This window comes from Rhinatrema bivittatum, chromosome 3 (genome assembly GCF_901001135.1).
Source record: "Rhinatrema bivittatum chromosome 3, aRhiBiv1.1, whole genome shotgun sequence".
Classification (NCBI taxonomy): domain Eukaryota; kingdom Metazoa; phylum Chordata; class Amphibia; order Gymnophiona; family Rhinatrematidae; genus Rhinatrema; species Rhinatrema bivittatum.
In genome coordinates, this window is record NC_042617.1 from 67086632 (window position 1) to 67104309 (window position 17678).

General features: G+C 44.3%; 1 protein-coding gene across 1 annotated transcript in view; it reads left to right on the plus strand.

Moving 5' to 3' along the window:
• The window catches only part of DYNC2LI1 (dynein cytoplasmic 2 light intermediate chain 1), a 200980-nt gene that overhangs the window by 106885 nt on the left and 76417 nt on the right, over nt 1-17678 (plus strand). Inside the window, exons 10-11 of the mRNA XM_029593329.1 lie at nt 3115-3185; nt 16007-16104. Coding sequence (XP_029449189.1) covers nt 3115-3185; nt 16007-16104 — 169 coding nt within the window. The remainder of the gene's footprint in view (nt 1-3114; nt 3186-16006; nt 16105-17678) is intronic.

Consider the following 17678-nt stretch of genomic DNA (forward strand, 5'->3'; position numbering starts at 1 on the left):
AAAAATCCATAATTTTGTGATATTTGTAGCTCTAATCAATAATAAAAGTTATAATTTTAATATATGTACTGTATTTATTAATAAAGCAAAAACAAATAATTCTTTACCTTATCTGCTTAGTGACTTTTTTGTTGCTGAATTTCATTGGCTAAATCTTCAATTGAGGGTTGGTATTTCGTACACTTCAAGCCCAAGCAAGCGTTACAAACTTCATCTGTCAGTCGGTTTCTTTTATTGGCTCCCATTCATATTCACACCACTCCCTCCCCATCCCCCAGGCATGCACACATTCATTCTCACACACACAGACCCCCAGGCACCCATGCATTCACACACACACACAGGCATGCACACATTCATTCTCACACACACAGACCCCCAGGCAGGCACCCATGCATTCACACACACACACCCCCAGGCAGACTCCCATTCATACACATGCACACACTAAAGGCAGACCCCCCTCTCTTTTGCCAGCAACCTCGGAGCCTCTCTCATTCCTCTGCTGCCACTGTCACTGCTGCCGCTTGGCTATTGGGGAGGCGCCAATTGCTGCTACTGACACTGAAGTCCATTCTGCTGCCTCCTCTGTGCAGGCCCCGTGGGCTTCCACTTTCTCCATGCTGATCTCGTACATTGTGAGATCCGTAGAGAAAGTGCTATTCTTGCACATTCCCAAAGATTACATGTGCCAATCACTAAAAAGTAATTTTTTTTTTTTTTGCCTTTGCTGTCTGATCTTAGTTTTCTAATTGGTTGGTCACAGGCTTTTTTTTCCACCTTCCCTTTCTTATTTTTTTGCCAATTCCTTTTATATTGTCTTTTTTTCTGTTTCTTTTCTCTCCATCTTCTTCCCTCAAACACACAGTCAGGTTCTCATTCTCACATGCATTTCTCTTTCTCACACACACACAGGCTCTCACTGGCACATGCTCTCTCTCATACAATCATTCATACACACAGGTTCTCACTGGCACATGCTCTCTCTCTCATACAATCATTCATACACACAGGCTCTCACTGGCACATGCTCTCTCTCTCATACAATCATTCATACACACAGGCTCTCACTAGCACATGCTCTCTCTCATACAATCATTCATACACACAGGTTCTCACTGGCACATGCTCTCTCTCTCATACAATCATTCATACACACAGGCTCTCACTGGCACATGCTCTCTCTCTCATACAATCATTCATACACACAGGCTCTCACTGGCACATGCTCTCTCTCTCATACAATCATTCATACACACAGGCTCTCACTGGCACATGCTCTCTCTCTCATACAATCATTCATACACACAGGCTCTCACTGGCACATGCTCTCTCTCTCATACAATCATTCATACACACAGGCTCTCACTGGCACATGCTCTCTCTCTCATACAATCATTCATACACACAGGCTCTCACTGGCACATGCTCTCTCTCTCATACAATCATTCATACACACAGGCTCTCGCTGGCACATGCTCTCTCTCTCATACAATCATTCATACACACAGGCTCTCACTGGCACATGCTCTCTCTCTCATACAATCATTCATATACACAGGCTCTCACATGCTGTCTCTGCAAACATTCAGGTCTTCACTCCCACACACAGTCTGTGAGCTCATCTCAAACACGCACACATGCACACTCTACAGACCCTCAGCCTCTCTCTCACCTCTGGGCCTCCTCTTCGCGGGTCGCCGCAGGATGGGCTCTGCAGCAGCCCTGATCTTCTCGGGCCGCGGTGGCCCTGCTACCGGGCCTCTTCCTCTTCTTGGGCCGCTGCGACTTGGAATTCGCGGCGGCCCATAAACGCAAATGCTGCTCCTCCTTCCTGCCCACGCGGCTCCGGCAACTTTTACTTCCGGGGCCGCACAGACAGGAAGGAGGAAGAGCATCAGCGCGTTTAAATGCGATCTTTGTCTTGAGCCTCATCGCTGCGCCGCATGAGCCTCCCTGCGCCCGGAGGCATTGGTGGAGGGGTCCGGAGGGTAGGGGGATACTAAAAAAACAAATTTTAAAGGGTCAGCGCAGCTGAAAAAGAAAAGGCTCGGCGCAGCCGATAAAAAAAAAAAAATTCCCGATAGTCCTTGAAACGCTGCGCGTGTCAGCAAAAACGTCTCGGCGTGTCACCTCTGACACGCGTGTCATAGGTTACCCATCACTGAGCTAGGTGCTCTTCTGGCCGTGTATCTGGATGCTCAGGTGCTGACATAGGTGCTCAGCTCCTTGTGAATCTGGCTGCTCGGATGTGAGGTAGACACTCAGCTAGGTGCTTTTCAGGCTGGTTGGGTGCTGAGATAGGCCCCTCGAGTCAGCGTTGACACTTAACTCATGCCCTGACCGTGGCGGTAAAAAACCCGCAGGAAAAAACCCACAGTAGCATTACCGCGGCGCCCTGCATTGCCTAGAATTAGATAATCGCCTCCTTTGTATGCCGTTAGCAAGCATTTGTGCAAGAAAAACTTCGTTTCAGTAAGTGCGTTCATATGCACTTTTTTCCCGCTCACAAAACCCTTATTACTTGCCCGTACAGGATTTTGCACGGGAAAAAGCGCATACAAACACTCATACATGCACACACAAACCTGCGGCAGCTTCAGTGCACCTTATTACATCAGCCCCTTTATCTAGGACATTTTTTGTGGTCTTCCTGATTTATACTGCACAGTTTAGTTCAAACCCAGCACTCTTGCTTTCTCATGTCTAACCACAAAGCCTAGCAGCACTCTGTATACAAAACATGTAACCAAAAATTGTTCTTATGTATTGAAGTTTCTGTTCCAAAGAATCTTTGTTCACCACGCTGGTGGAATATGTAACACCTTGATGAAGGTCCTGTGAAACCAAATACCATTATGTAATAAAATCACATTCATTTTTTTTCTGGATAACGAATGCCAAGCTAGACTTTTGCTTATAGGTCACAAGTTGAACCATTAGAAAAAAATGGTGTTTGAGTTCTTTGTCTATGCTGAGGACTTATACTATTCTTGCAATATTACACAGCTTTCTTTATTTTTTTCTCTATCATTATATCTAATTGCAAAATTGTCATATTCTATGCACCAATTGCATGTTAACCTAATTTTGCTTCCTTTTACATTCACACAGCAAGTCGTTATCTGTTGATATCAATAAGCCACTATTTATCCCAGCTGGATTGGACTCCTTAAGTCAGATAGGTTAGTGACTTTCCACTTTTATTCACGATATTTTTTCAATAATTATGTTTTCTGAAATATGTAAAACTTTATCTAATCCCATGTAATACAGAGCAAATACTCAAAAGATTTTTTTGTCTGTTTTGCATACCATATGACATCTAAAACAAATCACTGTTTTTATTTAGAATTTCCTCCATCTTATTGCTTTAGTTTGATAGGAATCAGGGAGCTGCATCAACCACTAGTGACCAGGCCGCATTGAAGAGGCCCTTAACTGTTTTGGCTTCTTGATCCAGGAACAGGCCTAGGAGTTGAGACGAGTCTCACTCCCCCAACTCAAATCAAGGCGAGAGTTCTGGTTGCTCAAGTGCAAGGTCAGAGAGAAGATCTGAAGCATCAGCATGCCCCTTTGACACACAAGAGCATGGAGATGCATAATGCTATGCATCATCCTAAGTGCTAAGTCTGGGAGTCAGCTGTGCCTCCTGGGGTCAAACACTGCTGCAGCAGTCTTCACCTGTAGACTTCAGCTGTGACCTTTCAGTAACCATGGAAGATGACAGCTCTCCTACAAGACCAACCAAGACACAGCTGGACAAGAGAATCTTCAAGGTGTTTGCTTGATATGTCAAGTGCATTAAAGTTCTGGCATCAAGTGAGATGCCTCTCAATGCCTCCCCTTCAGTGCCAAGTATGTCAATGCTGTTGCCATCCATGCTGAGTTACATTTGAAACTTTTTAGGCCACAGTGGTCTTCAGGTCTAGGCTCTGCACATTCCCAGATATCTGTTCAGTATATCCTCTCTGATTTGGAGTTTGAGGATTCCTATGCCCCTGTTTATTTCTCAGAGGATACTTTTTAGTGCATTTAAGAGATACGTTCCCAGAACTGAAAAGCAATGCATGTACATTTGATTTTCACATCTATTTATGTTTTCAAGCAAAATTGTGCCCACACAAAGAGCAGATGTGGGAAACTATTCATATAATTTCACTTTGAAAATTAGCTACAAAATCTATGGGTACAAACTACCTGTGGGCTTTACAACTAGATAGGCTTTTAGAAAATTGCTCCAAAATGTAAAAATGAATTGAACAAAAAACGTTTTTCCTAACAAAATGGAGGTAATTTTCAAAAGGATTTATGCATGTAGATGAGGATTTGAAAATTGCCACTGCATATAAATCCTTTTGAAAATTACCTCCATTATTTTTCTGTCAACAAGCAGGGCTAAATTAGCCACAACATGGGTGACATCATTCGCTGCCGCCTAACCGACCGTTATTTTTAAGCTCATAGAACTTTTGCTGTACTGAGTATATATGAGAATTCCCGTGCAGTCATTGCCTTGTGAGTCCCTCTGTCTTTTTTTTGGCTGAACTCCAGCACAGATGTGCACTTTTTCTCTCTGTGTTTTTCTTGATTGATATCTCATGGTATTATTTGTTCAAACTTTTTCATTTCCAGTTTTAGTATATGTGCTGCCAAAGCGAGCACTCAGACGTTTTCAATTATTATATTGCCTCGTTGCCTCAGTAGCTCCCAAACAGCACTTTTCAGTGCTGATTTAAAAAAAAAACAACAGAAAATACATAAATCATCTTTTTTTCACAAAAATGTCTGGCACCAAAAAGTCCACTATCAGTCTGATAGGGGTGCATAGCACCAAATCACAACCAGGCCAACTGCTATATTGCAGCCAGATGTCTCCATGCTATCAGAGGTCCAAGGCCTGGAAGATGGAGAAACTGCATAAGTTTCTGAAAAGCTACAAACACTAACTTTAAATTGCGCTTGCATGTGAGTTACATACACTGGAATTTTAAATTGTCAATGCAAGTGCTCGCTTACTATTTAAAATATGCCTAGTGCGTATGTGTGCTCCTAATTTTAAGCAGTTATGCGAGGAAACTTTATTAGCGTATCTTTCCTTAGTACTTGTCAGCTTTTACAAGCGCAAGTGAGCACATTTTAAAACATGCATCCAGTCCACCAGCCTATCTCTAGGTCATCAAGACCCCTTAGGCTCTTTAGCCTACATTCCCCCCAGTTTACCCATATCCCTCACCCAGTCAGTTTTTGGCTATAAAGAGTTTTATTTTGACTTCCACCTGAAAAAGCGGAAGTAAATATGCGCAGGTAAGAGCTTAATGTGTGCTGCGATCGCTGGATTTAAAATAGGGTTTTAGGCACATAAATGTTGTTCCCCACCCAGAACGCCCCTGCCCCACCCCAAATCCGACCCTTTTTTTGTGTGTTCTGTTGTGCAAGCGCAGATACACACATCATTTGGCGGTTTTAAAATATGAGTTGCTCGCATTCAGCCCATATACTCGCACATAAGGGCCTTTCAATGCAAACAACTCTTTTAAAATTCACCCCACAGCCAGTTCGCTGAATGGAGTGGAGCCAAATCAAGCTCCACAGGTACTGAGTTGAGTAGGAGCTCCTCAAGTAAGCCTCCCCCTTGCTAGAGCAGCTCTTGAGCTACTCCACCTTCATGGGGTTGAGCAAACAGAAAAACTGACATTCCCAGACATTGACAAGCCTGTCGCAGGCTTTACGGTGCTCAGGGGCTAGTTAAAAGAAAAAGCACCACTATTTGATGCCGGTGGTACACCAATGACGAAAAAGTATCAGAGCATCAATCATTGGCACACCAGCAACTAGTGCCATCAGGGCATGTTTCATCAACGCCCTTGTGGCATCACTCTCCAGCATATGCATCGGGCTAAAGAGCACTCGATGCACTGAACCCTGGAGAACTTGAGGTAGCAAGCCTCGACATCTCAATTGGCTGAGCAAGCTTCTGCATCGTCAATGCACAATGGGGTAGATTTTGAAAAAAAGTGCGATCGCGTACTTTTGTTTGCGCAGCAGGCGCAAACAAAAGTATGCAGGATTTTATAAGATATGCGCATAGCCGCGCATATCCTCTAAAATCCTGGATCGGCGCGCACAAGGCTGCCGATTTTGGGCAGCCTGCACGCGCCAAGCCGCGCAGCCTGCCTCCGTTCCCTCCGAGGCCGCTCCGAAATCGGAGCGGCCTCAGAGGGAACTTCCTTTCGCCCTCCCCTCACCTTCCCCTCCCTTCCCCTACCTAACCCACCCCCTTGGCCCTATCTAAACCCCCACTTACCTTTGTCCCTAGATTTACGCCTGCGAGAAGCAGACGTAAATCTACGCGCGCCAGCGGACTGCTGGCGCGCCGTCTTCCGACCCGGGGGCTGGTCCGGAGGCCTGGACCACACCCCCGGGCCGGCGTCCCGCCCCCAAAACGCCGCATCCCGCCCCCGAAACGCCGTGTCATCCGGCCCCCCCCCCCGTACACGCCCCCTTCAAAAAACCCCAGGACCTACGCGCGTCCCGGGGCTCTGCGTGCGCCGGCGGCCTATGCAAAATAGGCGCGCCGGCGCACAAGGCCGGGCGGATTTACGCGAGCAGGGCTTTTAAAATCCGCCCGATAGCTTCTGTTCATTTACAAAGGATATCAGGAGCAGGTAGAGAGATGCTTCACTTTCATCTGCAAATTAAAAGAGCAATGTCTCCATCAAGGCTACTGGAACAAAGTTTTCATCTGGACTCACCAGACCTCATTTCCTTCCTGGTGCCCTTAATTTCTAACAGTCCCCCCACAACAAATTTTACAAAGCCTAGAGGAAATAGAGGATGATTCCATCCTTGTCTCTGAAGAGGATGTTCCACCTCCAGCACCCGTCCAAAGGGCATGTCAGCTCATGTTCCAAGTGGCAGAGTTGTTGAGGAATTTCTTTACCTTCCTAGCGGCTAAGGACAAGGAGGGCACTCTTCAACCTCTCCTTTGCAGAATATCGAATTTATTCCCACAAAAGGGAGTTACACTACTCCTGTCATAAGGGGTTCTCCAGCAGAACCCCTGTGAACCAGTTCTAATCCTCACCACTCTCTTGCAATGGAGTCCAGCCAGTCAGATAATGTTCACCAGGGATGAACACCTCCTCAGTTACCTCCTCAGTCACCTCCTCAGTTACCGACTTCATTTTTTATTTATTTTATTTTTAAAAATGTACAACTCACATGTATATGTTGTTCACAGTGGGGTACAAATAGAATAACACAAATTTATAAATGGACAAGATCTACCTGGCCATATAATGACATAAAATTTCTCATACTTGGTCAGGCCAAAGGTCCATCAAGTCCAGTATCCAGTTATCAAAAGTGTCCAATCCAGATCACACATACCTGGCAGGATCCCAAAAGGAAAATGGATTCAATGTTGCTTATTCCATCTAGGAACTTGTCCAAATCTTTTTTAAACACAGCTACACTAACAGCTTTCACCACATCCTCTGGCAATAAATTCCAGAGCTTAATTATGCATTGAGTAAAACAACATTTTCTCTTATTAGTTTTAAATGTACAACTTAGTAACTTCATTGTGTGTCCCCTAGTCTTTGCACTTTTTAAAAGAGTAAACAACCGAATCACATTTACTCCTTCCACTTCATTCATTATTTTATAGACTTCTGTTATATCTGTCTCTTCTCCAAGCTGAAGAGTCCTAACCTCTTTAGTCTTTCCTCATAGGGGAATCATTCCATCCCCTTTATCATTTTAGTTGCCCTTCTCTGAATCTTTTCTAATTTTGCTATATCTTTTTTGACATGCCATGACCAGAACTGCACACAATATTCAAGATGAGAAATTATGATATTCTCTGTTTTATTCTCCATTTCTTTCCTAATAATTTCTAGCATTCTATTTGCTTTCTTGGCTGCACGCTGAGCAGACGATTTCAATGTATTATCAATTATGATGCCTAGATCTTTTTCCTGAAGGAGGACTCCTAATGTGGAAATTTGCATTGTGTAGCTATAATTTGGGTTACTCTTTCCTAAGTGCATCACTTTGCACTTGTTCACATTAAATTTAATTTGCCATTTGCATGCCCAGTCTCCTGCTTTTGCATGGTTCTCTTACAATTTCTCAAAATCATCTTGTGTTTAACAACTTTGAATAATTTTATGTCATCATCAAATTTGATTACCTCACTTGTTCCCATTTCCAGGTTATTTATAACAATGTTGAAAAGCAGTGGTCTCGGAACAGATCCCTGGAACATGCCACTATTCACCTTTCTCCATTGAGAAAATGTACCATTTAGCCCTACTCTCTGTTTGTTTTCTTTTAACCAGTTGGCAATCCACAGTAGGATACTGCCCTCTGTCCCATGACTTTTTAATTTCCCAAGAAGTCTCTCATGAGGGACTTTGTCAAATGCTTTCTAGAAATCCATATACCATATACCAACTGGTTAATCTTTATCCGTATGTTTATTTATTTTGAAAGAGTAAAAGGCCGATTCATTCCACTCTATTCATTATTGTAGCAGATTGGTGAGTTAAGGTTTATTTTGGCTAAATCCATGTTGGCTTTGTCCCACCAAATTATGGCTATCTGTATGCTCAGTAATTTTGTTCTTTATGATAATTTCTACCATTTCGCCTGGCAAAGACATCACTCGCTGGTCTGTAGTTTCCTGGATCACCCCAGATCCCTTTGTAAAAATTGGCATTACATTGGCAATCCTCCAGTCTTCAGGTACCATACACGATTTTAATGATAGCTTACAAATTACCAATAGCAGGCCCACAAATTCATTTTTTAGTTCTTTCCGCACTCTGGGATGTATGCTATCTGGTCCTGGTAATTTGCTACTCTTTAGTTTATCAATTTGCCCTATAATGTCCTCCAGAAACATTTAGACTTGTTTCATTTCCTTTAAATCATCACCTTTGAATATATTTTCTGGCATGGGTTGACGACTGAAGCAAAGAATTAATTTAGTCTCTCTGCTTTGGCCTTGTCATCTATAAGTGCCCTTTTCAACCCATGATTATCTAATAGTCCAACTGACTCTCTCATGGGCTTTTTACTTCAAATGTACCTGAAAAAGTTATTTTTATTATTTTTGTTTCCATGGCAAACTTCTTTTCAAATTCTTTTTGTCTTCCTCATCCATGCTTTGCATCTGACTTGCCAATGCTTATGCTGTTGCCTGTTTTCTTCATTCAGATCCTTTTTCCATTTCTTGAAAGATGTTTTTAGCTATTACAGCCTCTTTCACTTCACCTTTTAAAAGTGCTGGTAGTCGTTTAGCCTTCTTTCCGCCATTTTTAATGCATGGAATACATCTAGTGTGGGCTTCCAAGATGGTATTTTTAAACAAGGTCCATGCCTGATGTAAACTCTGAGGGGCAGATTTTATAAATCTGCGCACACACGTACTTTTGTTCGCGCACCAGGCACAAACAAGAGTACGCGGGATTTCAATAGATACGCGCGTATCCATTAAAATCTGGGGTTGGCGCACGCAAGACTGCTCAAAATCGGCAGCCTGTGCGCGCCGAGCCGCGCAGCCTGCCTCCGTTCCCTCCGAGGCCGCTCCGAAATCGGAGCGGCCTCGGAGGGAACTTGCATTCGCCCTCCCCCCACCTTCCCCTACCTAACCCCCCCCCCCCCCCCCGGCCCTGTCTATTTATTTATTTATTTATTTATTTATTTATTTATAAATAACTTTTTATATACTGAGGTTCAATTAACAAGATTCATTATCACTTCGGTTTACATTACAACCAGCAAAAAATAACAGAGACAAAGTCTTGTTTTACAATGAACAGGGTAGAAGTAACCTGGATAAACATAAAATGGGTGAAGCAAGTATAGAGAATTGGCCCTTTTCAACCTAAACCTCCCCCCTACCTCTATCACGAAAGTTACGCCTGCTCGAAGCAGGCGTAACTTTGCGTGCGCCGGGCCAGCTGCCGCGCTCCATGTTCCGGTCCGGGGGCTGGTCCAAGGGCCGCTGTCACGTCCCCGGAACGCCCCTGGGCCGGAACCACACCCCCGGACATGCCCTCGAAACACCGCGTCACTCCCGGCACGCCCCTCCATGCAAGCCCCGGGACTTACGCTCGTCCCGGGGCTTGCGCGCGCCGCCGAGCCTATGCAAAATAGGCTCGGCGCACGCAGGGTGGGTTTGGGGTAGGTTTTCGGGGGGTATGCGCGTATCCCTTTGTAAATCTACCCCTTAACCTTTGCAGCTGCTCCTTTGTTTTTTCATAACCATTTTCCTCATGTTATCATAGTCACCCTTTTGAAAGTTAAATGCTGTCATAGTAAATTTCTTTAGTGTCCTCTCTCCAGTTATTAAGTCATTAAAAAAAATCTATCAAACAGAATGCGCAGCCAGAGAGAAATCAATAGTACTGCCAAAACCAGTAACTAGTCCTCAAAATAACAGTCACAAACATAACCAAAATAAAGACTTTAGTGGTCTCACAGAGATCAATAAGCAGGCTTCAGCCAACATAAACATTAATTTTCAAGTTCAGAAGCTTGATGCAAGTTAATAGGCGAAGCTGCTCAGGACGAGAGTTCCTATAGAGTACCTGTGACTGAAAAGGCACTCTTGTGAGTTTCACCTAAATGTGCAGACCACAATGAGGGTACCTCTAGAAGTCTTCAATGGGTGGAATGCAGCGAACGCAAGAGGTGGTAAATACATAGAATAAAATTCAACAATGTTATGGAGGTACTATTGATTGTTTTGTGACGAAGTAAAGTAATCTTAAATTTGACCCTCTACTGGGTCGGGGAGCCAGTGGAGAAGATTAAAGAACTCTTGGTTACTAGTCCCAGTCAACATGCAGGTAACCGAGTTCTGCACAATCTGTAAGGCCCTTGGCATGTTTGCATGAAAGCCAATATAGATAGAGTTACAATAATCTAACCTAGAAAGAATCAAAGCTTGCAGCATGGTACAAAAATCATAGGATGCCAGAAGTGGATTTAATCAGCCAAGGAACCAAAGTTTAAAAAGTGTTGCCCTCACTATGATCCGAGCATGGGCTTGCATTGATAAGTATTGAAAATTACCCCTAGATTACATACCTGTGTTACAATAGGAATATTCTAACCTTCAAATGTAAATTAAAAGGTGGATTTTAAAGATGCGTGCGCATGGTGCCCAGCGCACACACATGGACACGCTGATTTTATAATGTGCGCTCGTCGCTGCATGCATGTTATAAAATTCAATACCCGTGTGTACATGCGCATGCTGATTTTATATCGGCATGCGTATGTGCGGGTGGGTGAATTTTAAAAAATTCATGCAGCGATGCAAACAGCCTATTCCCAGTTCCCTCCCAGTCGGCTCCAATAAAGGAGCCGACTGGGAGGAAACTTCCCTAACCTCCTACCTACTCTGCCACACTTTTCCCCTCTCCTCCCCAACCCCTAAAATCCCTCTTCCTACCTTCTTTTTTTTTTTAAACTTACTTGCTCTGATGAGTTGCAGTAAGTTCCACGTGCTGGCTGACTGCTGGTGCGCGCTTCCCTGGGACAAGCTGACCCAGCTGGCCCCTGCCCCCCCCCCCGACCCTGCTCCCAGCCCACTCCTTTCAAAGAGCCTGGCACTTCCATGCGTACCAGGAGATACGTGCGTGGCCAGGCTGTCTTCAAAATGCGCTCTGCGCACGCACAGCCTGCCACGCGCATATCTCCCAGTATTTGCGTGTGCCAGGCTTTTAAAATTTAGCCGTTTGTAGGAAAGTCAGACATGAAAGATCTGCACAAAATTATCACTTCCATTTTGCTGACATTTAACGCAGGCTTATTGTGAAATAACCAACATTTAACAGTTGCTAAACAGATGGTAACAGATCATGATGAGGGAAATGGAATTAAAAAAATGGATGTCATCAATGTAGATCTTATAACTTATGCCTAAACCAGCAAGTAATTTATACAGTGGAGCAAGATAGATATTAAAGAGAGTAGCAGACATCTATTAATCTGATTTTAGTAAACATAAGATCAAGTAAGAAAAATACTACACTTATATACGATATCCTATCAGACTACTCCTGTAACTACCTATGCATAACCGAGACCTGGACAAACACTAGTAACAACTCGCTTCTAAACCTTACCTGCCCACCAAACTATTCTTTCCAACACCTTCCCCGCCCTTCCGGACATGGTGGTGGAATAGTGATATTTCATAAACCATCTATCTCTTTTTCTACTCACTTTCCCAACCTTCCATCAGCCTTCGAACTACTACTACTGGAAGGCCAAGCTTTCAGTCTTTGTGTAACCTACTGTCCCCCTGGAGTGCTAACCAATAACCCTGCACCCCTGCAGACCACCATATCACAAAAGTTACGATCAAACTTGAACAATCTGAAAAATCAGTTTACTGCTCCCCAGCCCCCATTATGAATCGCAAATATATTGATCCAGAACTGTTCATAGAAAATTTCACTCCACCCATCAATAACCAGAATTCCGATCCCAGTGAACTTGTTAATAATTGGAACAATAACCTAATAAATACTTTAGACATCTTGGCTTGGGTACAGGTCAATATTGAGGGACTGCAGGTGGCACTCTTGGTTAAGTAGCAGTGCCTCAAAGTTCTGTTCTATGCCTCCATCTGCTGGAAGGGATATATAAACCCACTTGTCTGGACTGATCTGTGGTATTCCAGGAACGAAAATTAGCAGGATAAGGTCCTTCAAAGAAGCCCTTTGCAAAGGCTCAAAAGGAGGACCACACAGTACTCGCAAAACCAAATTAAAATTCCAGGACGAACACAGTCTACAGAATGTAAGCCGCAAATACTTTGTTCCTTTAAGAAAACATACTACGTCCGGATGAGATGCTAAGGGTCGGCCCTGCAATCTCCCTCTGAAGCAACCCAAGGCTACAACCTGGACTCTTGCAAAAAGGCCAAGACTTGGACAACGTTTGCTTGCAAGAGATCCTCGCCATGCACTCCACACCAGGACTCAAACACTCTCCAAACTCTGATATAAGCCAAAGAAGTGGAGGATTGTCTAGCCTGAAGAAGAGTAGAAATACCCCTTCATGTGAAAACATCGCCTTTCAAAAGCCCGGCCGCTAGACAAAAGCAATCTGCCTGTTCTGACAAGATGGGGCCCTGACGCAGTACTTCCCTCAGATGGCTTAACTGAACGGGCCCGTCTGCCAACAGCTGAACTAGATTCGCAAAACATGGCCGGCATGGCCACTCCGGCACTACCAAGATCACTTGTCCTTGATGCTACTTGATGCGCCACAACACCCCACCTACAAGCAGCCATAGAGGAAAGACATACAGCAGAAGCATCTATCCCTGTGGAGCCAAACTCCCTTCAGTGGATGAAAAACCTGCTTGCCTTGGCATTCTTCCTCATTGCCATGAGATCGAACTGGGGCTCTCTCCCTACCTGTGTTGAAGACTTGCAAAGGCCTCCGCTGACAGCTCCCATTCCCCCGGATCCAACTGTTGTCTGCTGAGATAAGCCTCCTGCATATTGTCCACACCTCCTACGTGAGAGGCTGCAAGAGCTGCTAGAAGAAGCTCCGCCCAGGCAAAGAGTTTGTGAACTTCCTGAGCTACCAAACAACTCTTTGTTCCACCTTGCCGATTGATATAGGCCACTGTCGTCGCATTGTCTGAGAACACACGTACTGCTTGTCCCTGAATCTAAGGGAGGAAGAACAACAGCGCCCTCCAAACCACCCTGGTTTCCAGATGTTGATTCACCAGGATGCTTCCATCGGGGACCACTGCTCTTGGGCAGCCGATCTTTGGCACACCGTTCCCCAACCGCTGATACTGGCATCCGTGGTTACTACCACCCAGTCCAGAACCTCCAGATCTACTCCCTTCTCCAAATTGGATCGCGACAGCCACCATGAGAGACCGGATATAGATTCCTCCTGGATCGGCAAAGGCAGTTGAAACTCTTCCAACACCGGATTCCAATGGGACAGGCGTGTCTTCTGTAGTGGACGCGTGTGCAAAGGCCCATGGCACCATATCCAGCAGAGGCCATTAACCCTAGCACCTGCAAATAATCCCAGACCTTGAGGATCGGCAGGTCCCTCAGCCGAACCACTTGCGACTGTAACTTGAGCACTCTTTCTGGGGTAATAAACACCCTGTCTAACCAAGTGTCGAACCGTGCTCCCAGATAATCCAAGGACTGGGACGGTTTCAGATGACTCTTCGCCCGGTTTATCACCCAGCCCATGGACTCCAGGTGCTTCCATCTCCAGCTTCGCCCAAATGAGCCAATCGTCCAGGTATGGATACACCAGTATCCCTTCTCTTCTGAGGGCCGCCATCACTACTACCATCATGTTCGTGAATGTTCTTGGAGCAGTAGCACACCTTCATATCCCTTTACTATCTGGACAATCTATCAAGATGTGACAGTAAATTTGGACAAGAAGTTTAGTGTAGCCTCTTCAACCAGTAGTTTACTCCCCATATTTGGGTCCAGGTTGCTTATTTATTAAATGCTCCGCTGCAACCCTCAGCTTGGGAGTCCCCACATGTCATAGCTAATTCAGCCCTGCTTGTTGACAAAGAAAGCAAATTTGCTTACCATAAATGGTGTTCTCCATTGACAGCAGGATGAATTAGACATGTTAAATACCTATCTGCCTCCTTAGAGAGTCGATTACCTTGCTAGACTTAGCTCTAAATTCAACTGAGAGACTTACAAGGCAACACCCGTGTGAGAATTCCCACATATGCTCAGTAGAGCAAAAGCTCTATGAGTTTAAAGAAATGGGTCATGGCTAATTCATCCTGCTGTCTACAAAGAACATTCAGGCCGATACAGTACAGTGCACTCCAGCGGGCATGTTGCGGGCGCTATTAGTTTCGGGGGGGTTGGACGTGCGTTTTCAACGCGCTATTACCTCTTACTGAATAAGGGGTAAAGCTAGCGCGTCGAAAACGCACGTCCAAACCCCCCCCCCCCCGAAACTAATAGTGCCCGCAACATTCAAATGCATGCTGATGGCCCTATTAGCTGCACATTTTACTTTCAGAAATTAGCACTTACCCAAAGGTGACCCGGTGCCGGGAAAGTGCACAGAAAAGCAATTAAAAACTGCTTTTCTGTACACCCTCCGACTTAATATCATGGCGATAATAAGTCGGAGGTCCCAAAAGTTAAAAATAATTTAAAAATTTAAAAAAAAAATGTTAAATTGGCCTGCGGTTCGCAGGTTGAAAACCGGATGCTCAATTTTGCCGGTGTCCGGTTTCCGAACCTGTGGCTGTCAGCGGGTTTGAGAACCGACGTCGGCAAAATTGAGCGTCGGCTGTCAAACTCGCTGACAGCCGCCGCTCCTGTCTAAAAAAAAAAAAAAGGCGCTAGGGACACACTAGTGTCCCTAGTGCTTCTTTTTACCGCGGGCCCTTATTTGAATATTTTTTTTTAGTGAATCACGTGCACAGGAGAGTGGCCTGTGCGTGTGTCGGGAGAGTGGGCGCTCGCCCATTCTCCCGCGAATTTTACTGTATCGGCCTGATTGTTTCCTGATGTTTGGTGGTGGTGGTTGTTTTCTCATGGTTTTGTTGATAATAGCCCTTAACTAGGGAATCCTGTTTGTGTGGTTTAATGAGCCTGCTTTGTTTCAGAGAAAGCAAAGTTGCTTACCTGTAATAAGTAAGCAACAATTCACGAGTTACAAAAATCCACCTGTCTTTCCTTTAGCTTTGTTCTTTCCGCAGTCAAAGCTGTATTAATAGAACTAAGGGGAACTACAGGGCCATAGCAATGCAGAAACTTTAATGCATAAACATTAAGGCCTTTAGTCCTTTACAGAAAGCCCTGGATGTAGCCATGCTTTCAGCGCCACACCAGTCATGTGACTCACTTGTGTGACTGTGAACTATTGGTTTTAAAGAACACGTGTTATGGATAAACAATTTTGACTTTATGCTTTGTAGATGTATTTTAATGCTTCAAATTGTAATCTATAGGTTCTCCTTCAACCTCGGAAAGAGATATTGGACAGATACATGCACGAACACCCATAGAGTTGTGGAAGAAAATGTATGAAAGGACCTTTCCACCTAAGGTACAATTTTAACTCCTAAACAAAATTCAGGCAGTAGTATTTCACACATTGAATTGCCCAAAGCCACGAACAATACTGTGATAGCAGTTCACAGCACACTATCAGGCGTGAGTCACTGCATAAATGACTTCAGAATTTTACTGTGGTAGTTTAGTAAATTTCCTAGGCTAACAATTATAAATTCATCATGATTAGACTCATCTGAAAGAATCATCAGACAACAGTTAAACAATAAATGCCAACTGGAATCCAAGTTGTGCTTTTAAAATTTGATCCTATACTATTTTACCTGCATATAATACCCTGCCATATCTTTTGCCATAGGTCTCCTATTTGTCTCTTACCAGGATTCCAGCCCACTTGACCTTTAGTAGTTTTTTTTTTGGTGGGGAGTGATATTTCTCCCATTTTTTTTTGTTCCATATAAGCCAGTTATAGTGCTGGCCTTATGTAACAGTAGAGTTTGGCAAAGTCTGACTCGACTTATCCTCGTAATTGAGGAACCGACAACAAATTAACCTAAGGTTATTCCACTTGTCCCTGAATTTTGAGTGTTCCACGTATTAAGCTAGTGCTGTCAGTCTCACTGATTCCCCAGAGCTTGCCCAACTGTGTGTAGTTGTCCCCATGCTAGTACCATGTGCCTCTGCTTAGCAAGGTTATGTACCACAGAGCCAGCATGCTGTTTTTTTGGTGCTTGGAAAAGTCAGTTGGTACAGGGAAAACAACTTAATAGATCACAAGCTTCCTAAGTGGAAGAACCCAGGAGTGAAGAAACCAAGCAGACAAGAGGAGAAATCAAAGTCACTGGTTGAGAGACAGGAGCAAGGGCAAAAAGGCAGCAGTAGGGGTAATGATGCAGCAAGGGGTGTACAAAGAGGGAAAGGAATCAGTTTCCAAAAGGGAGGAAGGGAGGATGCAGGTGGAGGAGAGGGCTAATGGGAGGAGAGAAGGAAGTAATGGGGTTAGGATATGGATAGATAAGGAAGGGAGTAAGGATATAAGGAAGGAAGGAAGGCTGTAAAGACTATAAACTAGAGGGAAAGAGGTTTGAGATATGAGCTGAGGAGAGAAAATGAGGAAATGGAGAACTGTTGCAGAGACAAAGAAAAAAGGAAATAAAAGTATGACTGAAGAACCAAGGCAGATGGAAACTAAGTACTTAAATGAAAAAAAGAATGAGAAAACAGATTAGAATTGAGAAGGCCAAGAGTAAGAGCCACTAAAATTTGGGAAATAGATTATTTTCATTTTGACATTAACAGAGAATAAGCCAACACTGGTGAGAAACAAATCAGCATCATTTGAAAGTTGTGAAAAAATGTTTAAGCAATATGGCTAAACAGAAGGACGCTGGTTTCTCCAAGCACAAGCAGGACAGCAGGCCTCACACATGGGTGATATCAACTGATGGAGCCCGGCATGGAGAACTTTGACTGAGCCTCTCTGAGCAGGCTCCAGAATGCAACATACCACGCGTACACTCAGTGTCCTCTCAGTCCCTTCTTTTCCGCTGAATCCAGTGTCTTACTGCGAAGCTTGGCGCCTCTGTTTTCTGCTTCTTTGGAAATCTT